At 43.3% G+C, this 17176-nt stretch overlaps 1 protein-coding gene across 2 annotated transcripts in view; it reads right to left on the bottom strand.

Moving 5' to 3' along the window:
• Positions 1-4517: 4517 nt before the first annotated feature.
• Positions 4518-17176, bottom strand: part of SIN3A (SIN3 transcription regulator family member A) — a 55266-nt gene continuing 42607 nt past the window's right edge. Inside the window, exons 19-21 of one of the 2 annotated variants that reach the window (XM_063142742.1) lie at positions 16578-16672; positions 8146-8371; positions 4518-7522 (exon numbers count right to left, since the gene is read on the bottom strand). In XM_063142742.1, coding sequence (XP_062998812.1) covers positions 7292-7522; positions 8146-8371; positions 16578-16672 — 552 coding nt within the window. In that variant the 3' untranslated portion in view covers positions 4518-7291. The remainder of the gene's footprint in view (positions 7523-8145; positions 8372-16577; positions 16673-17176) is intronic. The other variant, XM_063142743.1, reaches the window with a different exon arrangement.

The raw sequence follows: 17176 nt of genomic DNA, 5'->3' as shown, positions 1-17176 counted from the left end.
CATCTAGGAGTTCAGAGCACTTGAGGTCAAAGCACATGGCTCATGCAGCCACAGTGCCGCTGTTCACAGAGCTGCAGCGCACAAGCTTTTCCGCTGCAACTTTTCTGCTCTCAAGCTGAGGCAGGACAATCTACTCACTCCTTTCAGGGATTACTGACAAGACGGTTGTGCGTAATTTCCACCACCTGGTCCTTGCAAAGAGGAGTTAGACCTGTTTTCCGGGAGTGTGCTGCTACAGATGTCTGGGGCTCCTGTGATGGAATCCTTCTCCATGCAAAATATCCCAACCCGCCTCCCCCCACACACATGGAGAAAGCTAGCACATCAAGAAGCATTCTGCCACAGCTTTCTCTTACGCATGTAGTTCCCTCAGTGTGCACGGAGGGGGTGACAAAGGAAGAACATTTGATTAATCAAAGATGTAACAGATGTCAGCACTGCTAAAATTTCTGTGGAGATGGGAAATTATTTTAATATCTAGAATCACAGCAGCTAACCTCCTAACATCTCGCCACAAACACAAAGGAAGCATTTAACAGTCCAAAGTTTTTGGGAATGATTTCCGAAGCTCGTTACTTGCACAGACATTTCTGCACAGCGCCAAAAATTGTTTGACATTTTCTCTTGTTAGGGCAAACTGCTGTTTTATCTACTTTTGACACCCACCCACCCCCGCCCCCCTTATGAAAGGCCAAGCTCTTCTCGACTAATTTCAAACAATGTTTTATGCAGAACACTCACAACAGATGCAGCGGCCTATTAAATTAAGTCTGGATGCATTTAGGGTATGTTAATTTTATGAATACTTGTGGACTGAGCAATTACGATGTTTTGGAGATTTTTTTTTGGTTGCCTCCTGCTTGCCATTAGGAAGTTGACCTAATTAGGGGGCCACTTAGCCAGATTTTGTAGTATTATCTTGTGTGCTGAGGAACAGAACAAACAACTAATTGGGGGGGGGGATCATTGAAGATGTGCAAAATGACGTCAAAAAAGAATTGGAAATGTTTCCAAAAGGACATGCTGCAAATTAATAGAAACAACTTGATCGGATCGAAAGGCGAAAAGAGCGGAAGAAGGGGCACAGTCTCCTGTCATGCACCCCACACGTGTGGGTTGACAAATGGAAGGATCTGGGAGTTGCTGCTTTCACATGGAAGGGAAGTCATGGAGCATCCATTACCATCCCTTCTTGGCAACCTACCGCACCCCTGTCAAAAGCAAGCATGATTTCAAGCCCTTTATTAACTGATGAGCTCAGCTTTTATGCCTAGAGAAAAGTGTGAGAACTCACAGATTCTCTGGCATCCATTGGCTCGGAAGCTAATGAGTTTCCTTTGATTTGGTGCCGTTGAACAGACTCCAGAAACATTTGATGTCCCAAAGCTGGTGGTTGGGGGTAGAGGGAGGACTTGGAAACACACACCACGGACAAGAAACCCACAGCTAATTTGCATGTTTTAGGCACACTTCATTAGCATAACATCCACGGCGTATTCCTAAATTGACCGGGTGCCACGCCATCATCAGCAGACATGAGGATAGAGTAAGAGCAGAAGCAAGCAGCTGGGCGTCAGGCATTCCGAAGATGACCTGTCATTGAACCAACATCTCAGTTGGTGATTATGAAAGTTTAGGGGCAAAAATGTTGTGTAACCAAGAACATCAGAAGAGCCCTGATGCTGGATCAGAACAAGGGTCCATCTAGTCCAGCACTCTGTTCACACAGTAGCCGTCAGCCAGGGACCAACAAAGCAGGCAATAGTTCAGAAAGATGCTTATGGTACCATATGCTGCATTTGAGTACTTGGGAACTTGTCTAAAATACCTGGCAGTAATACACCTTTGATCAGGCAGGCTGAGCTTCCCTGGCCACGAATGGGAGCCACGGAAGCCTGAAGGTGGCTTCATCAAGCAAGGTAAGCAGGTAGGGTCAGGCTGGAAGCGTAGGACCCTGGACAGCTCCAGGTGGATAACTTGCACCTATAGGCCCAGGGCCTCAATACTGCCCTACTGGGGTGCCACAAATGGCCCCATTCTTCCTTCCAAACAAGTTGAATGGTTTCAGTTTCTGTGCACTCCCATGCCCATTCTAAAAGGTTGAAATGCCTCCCCCACCCCAAGGGGCAATTACCAGCAGTAACAGCTTTCAGCAGATGTATGCTAGCAGTGTGGGTATTTTGGCCCCATCCACCACTGGAATACATCCCCACATAATTCTGCCCTTTGGCTGAGAGGTTCTGCAGCCGTCCCCCATGACATCTGGAATACACTCAAGGCCTTTATCCCTCATGGGCCTGCCTGTGCCCTCCTAGGCTTCACTTGTTTAAGAATAACAGAGAACCTTAAAGCCCTAGTCTGTTGGCCTGGAGCTTAGCACTCCAGCCTTGCAAGTGCCTGCTCCAAAAAGCAAGCACTGGGGAGTGTGAGACCCCTGAAATAAAGGGGACTAGTTACTCAGGTGTCACAGAGGGCGCCATCCCTTGGGGCGCCAGTTTGGAGGAGGGCTCCTGGCGGAAAGATTGGCTGTGGCAGGGCTGAACTCAGGGCCCAGGAGCTCTGTGACTTGCACTGGTCTTCTTGATCCAGCAGATTCTTCCTCCTCCTGAATCACAATTCTGCTCAGAGTTAGGGTCATGACAGCCCAACGTGAATGCTGGAAGTAGCAAGGAAGGAGAAAACATTGACTGTTGATGTTTCACGTTGTCCTGTTTTCCAAAGTATATCCCATGGAAGATTCGCCCACCAAAAAAAGCAGCAGCACATATAGCATAAGGAACAACTGCATTCAGGCACTTATGATCATAAAGACACTCAAGGGATGGAAATACCATCTTGATAAGATCCCAGTGTGATGCTGAAGGCAGGACGGCCCTTGATCTCTCTTTGTGAACCGCCCAGAGAGCTTCGGCTATTGGGCAGTATAAAAATGCAACAAATAAATAATTTTTCTAGCTTTTGGGTGCCCTCTGCTGACAATCAGAGAACGTCCTACAGCAATTAATATCTCCCAACTTTCTGCTTGCGATGCAAAGGAAGGAGTCGTACCAATAGTTACTGGCTTAGACAGCTGTGAAAATTCAATCAAACCACTTCAGGGAAGATAAAAGCCTGCTAACTAAAATGGACAGCAATTCCCAATCATGCTCCATCACGAAACCTCCTGGAGGCATTGGGCTGGCCACTGTTGAAGACAAAATGATACGACGGCCTTTTGTCCAGTTTGGCAAGAAAGCCAACCAGATCTTCAATTTAGGCTAGGCAATGATTACCGTTCTATGACCTTTGGGCTTGGTCTTTTAGCCCCTCGATATTGTAACCACCTAATTCCACAAGTCCTACTAATTTTAGTATTTGTGACTGTAGGATTCCTTGAGTTAGGAGAATACTGATGAATGTTGCATTGGAATAAATATCTACACTGATTTTGCAAGAGAAATATATACGTTACATGGGAAGTAGGCCTAAAACTTGGAAGGTCTGAGGACATGTCCACATGAACATTCCAGTCTTTGCTAGATTTCATCCATATTGCTATGAGCCAAGAAGATTGAGTGAGAACTGCCCATTGCCACATTCTGTTCTCTTTACTGGGTCAAACTGAGTAGAACTATTTCCTCTACTGGCACCATTATGCAGCATGTAATGGCAAATCTGGAACACCGGTGGATTCTGTAGGGTAACCTTGGGAGAATTGATGTGCATACAACTGTGCATCAGATCAGCGTTAGATCAGGAAACATTTACTGTACACATTAAGCATCCTAACACATTCCGTGTGTGTGTGTGTGTGTGTGTGTGTGTGTGCGTGTGTGTGCACGTGCATGCAAAATTCCAGCCCTCAATTATAAAACACTGGAAACAGACAGGTTACACTAAGAAGATGAATCAAGATTTTTTAAAAAATCAGAGGTTAAAGAGAGAAGTTCTAGCCAAAATGAAAAGTTTCCAGGGCTGATGCACAACAGAATTTTGTGGACTACCCCCATCAGCAGTTCACATGTACTCTGCATGCCACTTTATACCTCCCGTTATAGCTTCTGTCTTCCAGGACAGCAGGTAGTGCAACCATACAGATCTTCCTTTGGTTTTACTTTGTTTAAAAAAAGAAAATAAAGAACGTGACTTTCTAGTTCTCAAGACGTTACACACACAAAAACCATCTGCTAAAGACTCAAAAGGCAAGGAGAGATTTAAGGCAAGACTTCCAAGCAGGCAATACCCCAATGGTGAAGGAGACAGCTTCCCGCCAAACATAGTAAGACCACAACCCATTATGTAAATAAATTTACACTACTTTGGACAATAGAAGTTAAAATCCCAACAACTGGCAAGCCCAAGCTTTTGTTCAGCGACACGGGTGCATTGCAGGTAACGGTGCTCTTTGCAGTGGTTTCACACGCCAGAGGCAAAGGTACAATTTTTCAAGATGCCCCCCAACGTTTCACAAACTCACCCCTCAAGACTGCACCCATCCTTTCGGCTGACCGAGTGCGATCAGGAAGGACGACACCGAGTAGCCCTGATATTTTAATGGAAATACTGCACTACAGTCAAGTTTACAACATCTGTATAGAAATCATCACATGAATAGGTGGCAGAAAAGGATCACATTACAGAATACAAAAAGCAATTTAAAATAAGAAGGAAAACCTTTTGCTATTTGTACAGGCCAGGAATAGAGCTTGGAGCTCAGATGTCAGACATCAGGACGGGGGTGGCGGGGTGTTGGAGGAGAGAGAGAAACCCTGCTACAGGAGGGAGGTGGCCAGCCTCCTCTTTTTATTATTATTGTTGGGTGCAATTTTTCTTTTCCCTAGGCACATTGGGCAGCAAAAAGCCTACCCTGGTCTTCCCTTCCAGCTTAAAATGAAAGTTGGGCAAAGATGCTCAACAAAGCAACAACAGCTGTTGTTTCCCAACTTGGTAAAAAAAAAGAAAGAAAGAAGTCTAAACCGATCTTTAAAGATACACAGAAAACATCTGAGGGGATGTTGAGAGTGAGGACTGCGGGAAGCACACAAGCAAAACGGGGACAGGACACCATAGCACTGTCATCCCGCCCCCCAACCCCTCTTTTAACCAGGCGAGGGGAGGAGACATGGGGTTAAGTTAGCTTATTGCTGGCATACTGTAAGTACACCCTGGCTGGGCTCCCGCTCACGGTGACCACCACCGTATCTCCCCTGTGCATGCCCGCCCACCTTCCGCTGCAGGCCCATCCACCTCCATTCTGCTCTCTCAAGAGACAGGAGAGGGTTTCCCCACCCCCCCTCTTTGCCTTGGACCTTGACAACTCTGTTCTGAGAGGGGTGGGGACAGCTACTGGCCTGGATAGATTTCAGTTAACAGGCCTGGGGAGAAAATAAACCAGCAAACCACATTTTTATAAGTCTCTTGGCTTCATTACTTGGTGCGAGGGAACAATACACCTCCTGGAGAAGGGCACACGTGTTGCTAGGTTCATTGCCACTCATCTGTAGTACTTTCGTTCCAAAGGGGACCCCCATATTTACATGTCTGCCATCACTGAGCTTTCTTTAAAAAAAAATATATCCCTGCTTGCATGTCACTAGAGAAATCACAAAAAAACACCCCTCTTAACTTTTTGTGGCCCTGGTTCTGCAGTCTCTCTCTCTTTCTCTCTCTCTCAAACACACACACACACACACTCTCTCTCACACACACACAGCGTAAGCAGCTCTGTCAAATACTGGTTTGGTATTTAGGATATTTTCTTCAATACTGAGAAGAAACACACATAAAAGCGCAGTCAACCTCAAATAGCTAGCTCAGCAACACTTCCCAAAAGTGCTGATTCTCTGAGCTGGAAGACTAGGTGGATAAAAAAAGTTACCCACCAAAGAAGAAAAAAAGAGAAATAAAAATTTATATAATAATATATATTCATATATCAAACAGGCTGCTTGAAATACAGTCATGTTGAACCACAATACACTCATTTCCACATTCATTCTTTCTCATTCTTTCTCTCTCTCTCACACACACTTTTTCATCTACGTTTGTGAAGCCAAGAACAGAGTTGGGTCAGATGTCCCCCCTGCCCAATTTGTAGCAATGCACCTCTCAGAACAGGGTGAGGGAACTGGCAACCGTACATCTTTCTCTAGTAACAACCAAGATGTATTATTATTAATTTTTGAGGGTTTTTTGTTTTCGTTTTTTTTTACAAAAAGGAGAAACAAGTTTCCACACAAAGCACTACAATGATAACTCCCTTTGGTAGAAAGTGTAATAAAATGTATCTGCTGCACTTGTCTTTAGGTACTAAAACCTGAAGCCACCTGGTACTAAGGTACACAAGAAGCTAGTACAGTTATACTAGCACATCAAGCATACTTTTTCTTTAATAAAAAACAAAAAAATCGACAAATATGTACATTTATTTACAAAAAAGAAGGGGGGAACCAGTTTAAAATTGGTTGCTGCTATTGTGAGAGCGCATGACTGTATAGGTACTGTGTGTGTATGCGTGCGCGCGCAGGTGTCCGTGTGTTTGGGAACAGAGTGTTTATGTGAAAAGCTGGTGCATGGCACTAAGAGAGACTAGTAAACAAGCAGGTCCAAAAATAAAACAAAATAAAACAGTTCCACTGGCACTAAAAAAGGACAGACTGGTCTTAATTGGTTTATGCAAGTCAGGAGTCCGGGTCATAAGGAGGAAACTGATGGGAAGAGTCGAGGAGGCAGATTCAAGAGCTGATGTTTCCGGCATCTGGACCATTGAGCCCAGTGAGCTGATGGAAGATTCCAGAAAGTCTGCTGGCCAGTCCTGTTGATTCAGGTGACCAGGTATTTCTGGGATTCCTAGGATATTCTGGCCATAAGACTTTTTCGTTTGGAGGGAGGAGGAAGAGGAGGAGGGTGTGTGTGTTAAATGCACCAAATCTCATCAGGTCCCCGGATGTCCTTGATGCCCGTATCATTGGAGAACGCTGGTGTGTATAGGCAAGGTGGGTTTTTCTACAACTACTCAGATGCCCTCACACCCCTCGCGCCATCGCGCATGCGCGGCAATCTCAGCCCCTTGGCAACAGTTCCAGCTTCAGTACTTCAGGACTTACGTTTCAAAAGCAACCCCACTGGGGCGACAGGATGTACCAGCTATCAATTAGTCAAGAAGTGGCCGTCATTACGGAGATACACAGCGAGGGGGGCAGGGAAGGAGGAAGGCATCTTCCTTGTTTTTCTTGATGCGCGTGCGCACACACACACGCACACGGACGTGCACCCCCCAAACACTCTTATCTTTTCATCACCCCACTGGAGTTTAGGGTGTCTTGAATATTGTGCCGTATTTGACGCGGTATTTGTTAATGCTCACAAAGTGCAGGTCCTCTGCATCGCAGGTGGTGGTGCAAGGCACCAGGCCTTCCAAGCCTTCGCCCATGAGCCACTTGCTAGTTTCAGCTGCCATTTCACGGGTCACATGTTCCTTGGTCCATCTGTCCACCCAGGCCTGGAATCGCTGGTGCAGCCTCTTGCTCACTCTTTCATGGGACTACGAGGGGAAACAGGGAGAAAGGGCATCAACACACACGGACACATCTTGCATGTACTGTATACTCCCCCTTTCTTCCATGAAACACAAGGAGGCCTACATAGGATTCTCGGGCTTTCCCCCATTCAGGCACTGAACAGAAGACTCAGAGCCACTTGGCTTCAGCAAGGTTGCTGCATCATGTGCCCTCATGGCATAAATGCACTTCGCTCCCATTTCGTTATCACAGTTAGCTAGCAGATGAATTTGTGAGCAGCAAACACCAATAAAAAGGTCTTTATTGTGTTTTGAGGCACAGTGGAAGTTCTATCTGTGGAACCCAGTTAGTTATGATCCATTAACTTGTGCAAGGACCAACTGAGGGGGTCGCACAGCGCCCGACAGTTCTCCTGAGTGGGAGCGGATGGAGCAACGCCTGGAGCGCAACGTCCAGAATGGCTCCCACCCTTCCCCCAACTGGCCCAGGCGTAATCCGCCACATGCAGACCAGTGACACAAGCAGAGAAGCTCAGGGGAGTTGAGATTAAACCTCCCAACATCCCGGGGCTGCCTCTGCAGCGTCCCCTTGGAGAGGAGGGCCAACGGCCTGCACCCCACCTCCGCTTCTCCTCGGGCCTGCCTACCTGGTGGGCACGGAGCAGAGCGGTCCTCCTGTACATGTAGTCCTCCGATTTGATCACGTACACCATCTTGTAGGAGTTCAGCTTGAACTTGCACTCCAGCTTGTTCAAGCTCTCCACGTTCTCCAAGGCCTTCTTGCTGACCCCCTCCTTCCCGTCCTTCTCCTGCTGCTCCCGGCCCCGCTGACACTTGCGGATCCTCCTGAGGTTCCTGTAAAGCAGAGAGCCCCTGCTGGAATTAGCGCCCGCCTCCCTCATCGGGCTGGACGGTGGCGTGGCGGCTCGTGGGGCCTGCTCCTCAAAATCCATCGCACTGCCCGTGCTGAGTGATAAGAGCGCGTAAGGGTCGATTCACACGTTACAATTGCCACGGCTGCCTGCATCCACCTCTGCTCGTTGCAGAATGCCGTACAAGAGAGCACAGCCCCTTCCACCAGAGTTGAGCACAGATTGAGAAGGAAGGAGAGGCTTCTCAGAGACTGTCTAACTTGACGCTGGGCCTGCACTGAGGAGGAGAAACTGCTATTACATATACCACCCTGGTCCTGGCCAAAAAATGAGCTTTATGGTATTCCCGTGGGCAGCTGGTTGGCCACTGTGCAAACAGAATGCTGGACTAGATGGACCCTTGGCCTCATCCAGCATGGCTCTACTTATGTTCATCCCTTCAGAGAGAGCCAGTGTGGTGTAGTGGCTAAAGTGTTGGACTGGGAGTCCGGAAATCCAGGTTCTAGTCCCCACTCGGCCATGGAAACCCACTGGGTGACTTTGGGCAAGTCACAGACTCTCAGCCCAACCTACCTCACAAGGTGGTTGTTGTGAGGATAAAATGGAAAGGAGGAGGAGGATTACGTACGCCGCCTTGGGTTCCTTAGGGGGAAAAAGGTGGGATATAAATGCAATAATAAATAAATAAAATAAATACACAAAAGCTTCTGACTATGTCTACCAGCTAGGCTGAGGCGAGGCCAGCATGTGTTATGGCCGTTTCTCCTCCTTGGTGCATGAGAAGCCTTCAGTTAGCCAGCCAGCCAGCCCTTGTGAACCTCTCCGTCCCACTCTCTGCTTGTGCTGATCCCTGAGTGCTATCTTCCTCGAACAAGCGGGAGGAGATGCAGTCAATCCTGAGAAGACCAGACCTGGCCACGATAACACATGCCTTAGTTACACCCAGGCTGGATGACTGTAATGTACTCTACCGAGGGCTGCCTTTCAAGGGCCTTGGGAAACTTCAGTTGGGCTAGATTACAGCAGCAAGGACGTCAGTGATATCACCATACTGCACCTATTCTGCAACAACTGCACTGGTTGCCCATTTGTTTCTGGGCACAATGCAAAATGTTGGCAATTGCCTTTAAAGTTCTGAGTGGCTCAAGTCTGGGATGCTTGAGGGACCTGCCTCCAGCCGTTTCCGAAGTTCTACTGGAGAGAGGCAAACAAAACAGAACATTTCTCCCAGCCCCTTAGCAGCAAAACAACCGGCTTGGGCGAACTGGTGATAGTTGATTTGTTGCTACTAGGGAGACCCTCCTTTGCCCATCCATGGCTGAGGCACAACTGGTCGCGACAACCGTGACCTCACCTCTGCTGTGGAATACCTTATCACGGGAGGTCTGTTTGGCCCCCTCTTCTACAGGTTTAAAAATTTCTGCCTTGCTGGACAGATGGCTTCTGTGTGCTTTAGACCCTCGTTTTACAATGCTTTTATCTGCTGAGCCTGTTTCTACTTTTATGCTATTTTCTTTTATGGGATTTTGTGTTGCACTGTAATTCCTGTAAGCCAACCTGAGCAACGCAAATGCATAGGAAGGGTGGTGTATACATTTTCAAAATCAATAATCAATCAATTATGGGCATTTTACTGTGTGAATCAGCCCTTAGCCACAACTATTTGAGGGCTTCAAAGTTGCTTACAAAAAAAGCAGGCCTTTACAGTAGTACACTCCCTCTGAAAGACTGTGTTCGCAGCTTGGGGGTGCTTCTGGATCCATCGCTCCAAATGATAGCCCAGATAGATGTGACAGCCAGGAGTACCTACTATCAGCTTCGGCTGATACGCCAGCTGCGCCCCTTCCTAGAGTCAGAATACCTAAAGACAGTTGTGCATGCGCTGGTAACTTCAAGACTCGACTTCTGCAATGCGCTCTACATAGGGCTACCTTTGTGCCTAGTTCGGAAACTTCAACTAGTTCAAAATATAGGGGGGCGGAGCTTGGCAGCCATGGAGTCGGCGAGTTTCTTCTGAGGCTCTAACCGGCTTTGCCGGGAAAAGCAATTATCTCCTTTTTAATGGGCATGAATCTTTGAGTAAATGATGGAAAAGGACTATGAATGTTAACTGTTTAACGTGCCGGTGTTGGAAAAAGCTGAAGAGATAAGGTGAGACCGTACGGAATGTTTTTATAAGCATCTGTGCAAAGCGAAACTAATGTTGCCTGCTCTGTGACGCAGTTGGAGCGGAGAGAGTTTGTTTTTGTTAGATGCTGACTTGATTTATAGCGAATCTCACCTCTTATCTTCTATTTCAAAGTGGAAAAGACTGAAATACTGGCTTTATAAAGTGGAAAGCAGTTTGTTGTAGTTATCGTCGGCTGGCGAGAAGGGGGGGTGAGCGGTGGTGGAGAAATAGCAGCGTTCGGTGAGGGGGCGAAGTGCGACATTGATAGACTGTGTATGACTAGTTCTGGTCCCCTCTAGTGAATGCTGTTGTGAATCTGATGTATTCCCACCCCCCTGAGAAGAAGGAAGAGTGTTTAACACACAGAAGATAAGCTAATAAAAACTGCCAAGAAAGTGAGCTGGACTCAAAGATTTATGCCCTGTCCAGAAATGTCCTATGTCTAACATTAAAAGGAGAATTAGGAAGGAGTGGAAAAGGTTAAACACACAAAAAAAGAAACCATCTAACCATAACCTCTCCAACCTGGAAAATACAGTCCCTGAAGGAGAACAGGAGGACGAAGATACAGGCCCAGTTTTCTTAGATACAGTGCCAAAAAAAGAAAAAAACATGGCTGAAGGGGGAGAAGCAATTGGCAGTCAGCCACCCTCTTTAGGGGAAATTAAAGCGGCAATTGCAGAGAACAATACTGTTATTTTTTAAAAAATGGATCAGCAAATGGATGTTTTTAGACAACAAATGCGTGTCCTGGCTGATAAGGCAGCTGAAAATTCAAAAAATATCAAAGATTTGGAGACAAAAGCTGATTTGAACCAGAAGAAGCAAGAGGCTTTTGAAAAATCAACAAATATTCAATTTAAAGATTATGAATTAAGACTGATAGCCTTAGAGGACCAATCTCGTCGATCATCTATTCGAATAAAACAGCTAAAGCAGACACAAGGAGAAGATCTAAGAGATATCATCCTGAATTGGTTCAAAGAGCTGATGCCTGACCTACAAATAGTTGGATCGGATATAGATCGAGTTCACCGTGTGGGGGGGGGCAAAACTACAAAGGGACTAGAGACATTTTGGTGAAATTTGGTAACTATTATAAAAAAGAGCAAGTTATGAAATTGAGATCTATGGTCCAATTGCAGTATAAAGGCAAAGCAGTGCAAATTTACAATGATCTGTCTCAGCACACATTAAACTGGAGACGCAGTATTAAACCAATAACTGAAACATTAGTGGAGAACAAAATTCTGTATTCGTGGGGTTATCCTGTTTTTCTAAGATTTACATATGGAAGGGGGGAACACAGAGTAACCTCACTGGATCAAGGTAAAGAGTTGCTGAAGAGGCTGGGTCTGTATGGGGAAGCAAGTGGGACTGGAACAGGTGGGGGGGAATGAGGCTGGGACATCTGGGGTGTAATAGAATTGTTAATCATATTATGAGATAATTGTAGACAGAAATGTTAAACATGGAAACCTTGCCGGCCAGGCGCAGCACTGCCTCCCCCCCCTTTAAAGTTAATGGCTGGAGTATTAGACTCATGGGGATGTGGGGGGGGATCAGAGTGGGGGGGTGGGGAGGGGGGGAAGGTAGGAGGGAAGGGGTTGGGGTAAGGGGGTGGGGGGTAGTTGTATGGAGTTTGTGTTTTTATGTAAGTAAATTTGAGTTGCAGAGCACAAGGGATCGGAAGAGATTTCAGAAGGGTGAATTTGGATAAAAAGATAAAAGTATCAACACTCAATGTTAAAGGTTTGGGGGCAGTCGTGAAAAGGAGGAGAATAGAACAAATGTTTAATAAAGAAGGATCGGATATTATAATGGTGCAAGAAACACACCAAGGCTCCGAGAATTCGAATATGATAAAATTAAAATGGTTAGCTTATTATGAAAAGTCATTAGGAACGTCAAAAAAAAATGGAGTGGCCACTTTGATCTAAAAAAAAAGTGGGTTTATATTAGAAGAAACAAAAAAGGACGATAGTGGCGGATATCTTATGTTAAAAGGTAAAATTGAAGGAAAGGTATATACGTTAATTAATGTGTATGCCCCAAATGAGAGACATAGAGAGTTTTTTATAAAGTTATTTAAAGAAATAGAAGAATTCAAGGAGGGGTATGTTATATTAGCTGGGGATTTTAATATGGTCATGGATAATAGATGGGACAGGTTGAATCCCACTAATGTTGAAAAGAGGAATAATATAACTATATTGAATAAATTAGTAAAAGAAAATGATTATTCAGATTCTTGGCGTTTACTCAATGGGATTAGGCCTGGGTTTTCATATTTTTCCCCAGTTCATCATACACACTCCAGGATAGACTATATATTTGTCTCAAAAGATTTTGCAACAAAGATTTGTAAAATGGAAATGGGGGTAATAAAAGTAACTGATCATGCCTTGTTAAGTTTAGAATTTGCAGTTAAGAAGAACTATAAAGAGGCATATAGATGGAAGCTGAATACAAAAATACTGAAATATAATAAAGTGGTAGAGAAAATTCAGAAGGAATTGTCGGAGTCATGGGAAATTAATGAAAAGGGAGGAACAGCTGGGTCAGTCGTTTGGGACACCATGAAGGCTGTAGTAAGAGGAATTTGTATTAGAGAGACATGTAGCTTAAAAAGACAACAATGTGCAGAGCAGGAAAAGTTAGAGATAGAAATTAGAAATTTGGAGGAAGAATATTGGCGAGGTAAAAACAAATATAAATTAGTAGAAATACAAGCTAAGAAGAAACAATTAGAAAATTTAAATTTAGAGGAGGTTCAAAAGAATTTAATATATATGAAAAGGGAATATTTTGAAAACAGTAATAAGAATTCTAGGTTGCTTGCCAGGCTCACACAAAAAGAAAAAGGGAGGAATGGGATAGAAGTATTGAAGGATAATCGAGGGAATTATTGTCATATAATGAAAGATAAAATAAAATTTTTCCAGGAATTTTATCAGGAACTATATAAAGGTAAAGAAATACAACAAGAAAATACAACAAGAAAACATAATAGAACAGTTATAGTCCCAAAACACAGCTGTAGTGGTGGTAAACGATGGACTCACTGAAAAGATACGACTAGCCTGAGGTACAAGACAAGGATGTCCGCTCTCGCCGGTCCTGTTTGTAATGGTTATGGAAGTATTGGCGAAGGCACTAAGGGAGGATGAAGAGTTAGAAGGAATTGGAGAGGTAAGGGAAATAAAGTTAAATATGTTTGCGGATGACACTTTATTGACCATTAAGAACCCAATAAGAAAAATAGAAAGAATTAAATATCAGTTGAGGGAATTTGAAGAAATTACAGGGTTAAGAATAAATTGGTCTAAATCAGAGATGATGTTGTTTAATTATACTAAGAAGGAAGAAAAGGAATGGGAACATAAGGGAATAGAAATGAGAGTTAAGGAGGAGATTAAATATTTGGGAATTAAAATTACAAAAAACTTAGAGAATCTTGAAAAAGAGAATTTAACGAGGTTAAAGAAAGAGGTATTAGAGAAATTGGAGAAATATAAAAGATTAAATTTATCTTGGTTTGGAAGAATAGCCTTAATAAAAATGAAGATTTTAGCTAAAATTAATTTTGTGTTTAGGATGTTACCAATAAAAATATCAGAAACTGAGATAAAAAGCTGGCAAAATATTATTAATAAATATTGTAATGGAGAAAAGAGAGCAAGAGTGAATAAAAATAATTGGTATCTAAGCCAAAAAAAGGGTGGATTGGGTCTCCCAAATATAAAATTATACTACGCAGCAAATAGATTAAGACATATTGTAGAAGCAATTATAGGAGTAGGAGATTTATATTGGATGGAAGAAAAAACTATAAGTAATGTAGAGATGAGTTTGGATAATGTATTTTTTAAAGATGGAGGGAGAAAGTGGGTTGGAAGTATAGATAATCCACTCCTGAGAACTCAATGGGAAATTTGGAGTAAATTTAAAGGGAAGCTGCTTCCGAGCAACTCTCCCTTAGCACCAATAATAATGTTAAAGAATTTCCCAGAGGATCTGAAGGGTAGATTATGTAAAATATTAAAAGAGAAAAGTAAAATGAAACTAAAGGATTGGTTAAGAGATATAAAAACAAGAGAGGATATGGAAAAATTGTTAAAGGAGAAAAAATTATCTTGGTTAGAATATGGGCAATTAGAACAATGGAATAAAAAGTGGATTAAAGATAATAGAGTTTGCAGAAAGATGACGAAGTTTGAAGAGTTAATAGCAAATAAGGAAAAAGGTAAAGGAGGTAGTATAGTTTTAAAAGGGTTAATGAGTGAAATATATAAAATATTGTTAGAAAGGGAGTTTAGAGAGAACTCAGAGAAAATGGTATGGGAGTCAGATTTGAAGGTACAAATAGGGCGACAGAGTTGGGAGGGACTATGGAAACAAAGAGTGTTGAGAAGTTTATCAGTGAGAATAAAGGAGAACTATTTTAAAATTTTGTGGAGGTGGTACCTAACCCCGATTAGATTGAATAAGATAAACAGCATTCAGCAAATTGTTGGAGAGGTTGTGGGGAAAAAGGAACGTATTTACATATGTGGTGGCTATGCAAATATGTACAAAGATTATGGAAGATGGTGTTTTCAGAAATTGAAGAAATAGTGGGAATGAAAATAGAACAAACGCCAAAGATTGCATTGCTGTCACTATTTGAAGATATAAAGTGTGGAAAAGAAACTATAGAGCTGATATCGAGTTTGCTGGTTGCAGCACGACTGATGGTAGCTAGGAACTGGAAGATTCAAGGGGAATATTCTATTGAAGAATGGTACAAAGAAGTATGGGATATAGCCATTAATGATAAACTGACATGTAATATTAAGTGGAGAAAAGGCGTAACTAAAATAAATGAGTTTGAAGGAATCTGGAAACAGTTCCTAATATTTGTGTTTACTAAGGGAAGTGGGAAACTGCCAGTAGAAGAAACGATCAGATTTTGGACTCAGGAATAGATCCCGAGGTGGGGGGTGCACGTTTATGTTAAGAATGATGATGTTGTAGTAGGATAATGTATAGGTAATACTTATTCAACATATATGTACTCAACATTTATTCAATATGTATGTAGCAGTTGTTTGATGTTTTTCTTTTTATTATTATTATTATTATTGTTGTAATGTTGTATGTTTGTATAGTGTAGAAAATAAATAATAATAATAAAAAAAAGTTAACAAAATATAGCAGCCAGGCTGGTCACCAGTATACCTAGGAGTGACCACATTACACCATTTTTAAAACCTCTTCACTGGCTGCCAATTAGTTTCCAGGCAAAGTATAAAGTGTTGGTTGTCACCTTTAAAGTCCTACATGGTTTGGGCCAGGCTACCTGTGGGATCGCCTTCTCCCGTACAATCCGCCCCGCACACTCAGGTCCTCTGGGAAGAATTTACTCCACTCAACAAAAACAAGGCTGACAACCATTACCCAGAGGACCTTTTCCTCTGCCACTCCCAGATTATGGAATGACCTGCCGGGAGAGATTCGTCAACTTAACTGTCTTCTGTATTTTAAGAAAGCCATAAGACTGATCTCTTCCGGCAGGCCTACCCAGTTGAATTTTAAGATGCCTTTTAATAATGTGCTGCTTTTAATGATGTATTCGTTTTTAATTATGGTGTTTGCATTTGTGTTGTACCCCGCCTCAATCCAGAGAGAGGTGGGTAACAAATAAATATATTATTATTATATTATAACCTGTGGAATCACGGTTATTGATATGAAAAGCACTTTGCATTTAGTGCGTTCATGTGAAGCCAAAGCTAGTTTGCCCAAACCCATATGAGCGGCCCTCCCAAGTGGCTCTCTTTCCCCTTTCTGTAGCCTTTTTGGGCACCTCAAGACACACAAGAGCAGGAGCCTGCTAGGAACTTGCAGGACATTCGGAGCAGCACAACCCTGCCACAACGGGCTCTTGAACTGGCAGTTCCTACAGTGGCCCCAAGCGAAGGGCCCATGAGCGCCAGAGGCAAAGGCATGTTTCAAAATGGCAGCAAAAGGTGATTCATGATCTCAGTCCACTCACCTTGGCAGAAACACGGGCTTTTGGGCCAACTGTTCCCGCAATTCGGGAGAGGTAGAATCAGAGATGACGTACCGATCCACGTAGTCAGTCCAACGCTGGAATGGGACACAGAATAAAGAGAGGGGCTTAATGAGCTGCCTTTAAATTGTATATGACATTTTTAAAGCTTTAATCTTGATTTTTGCATACAACTGTTTTAATTGTAAACTGACCAGAGAGCCTTGGCTGTTGGGTAGTATAAATATGTAATAAATAAATAAATAAAATTAAAAGAAACATTCCTTATACAGCCACTGCAAGCTTCCCTTCCAAGGGGCTCCCTAATCCAATGGTCACACTAGGTGCTGTATTTTTAAAAGCGGAGTAGGGAGATACCAGTCCATTTATTTATTTTTAAAAAGAGCAGCAGAGAGGCATGTAACTTGGACTTTAAAGCACAGATAGAAAAATCCACAATACCCAGTCACCCAGGCACATTATGTTGTTGTTGTTGTTGTTGTTGTTAATCGTCATCATCTCCAAACATGTAGGAATCTAAGATATTTTCTCTGCCCTTGTCATTAAAAACAAAATTAAAAAATAAATCTGTTTAAAATCAA

The sequence above is a fragment of the Elgaria multicarinata genome, chromosome 16 (assembly GCF_023053635.1).
Source record: "Elgaria multicarinata webbii isolate HBS135686 ecotype San Diego chromosome 16, rElgMul1.1.pri, whole genome shotgun sequence".
NCBI lineage: Eukaryota > Metazoa > Chordata > Lepidosauria > Squamata > Anguidae > Elgaria > Elgaria multicarinata.
This window is presented reverse-complemented; position numbering and strand designations above follow the sequence as displayed.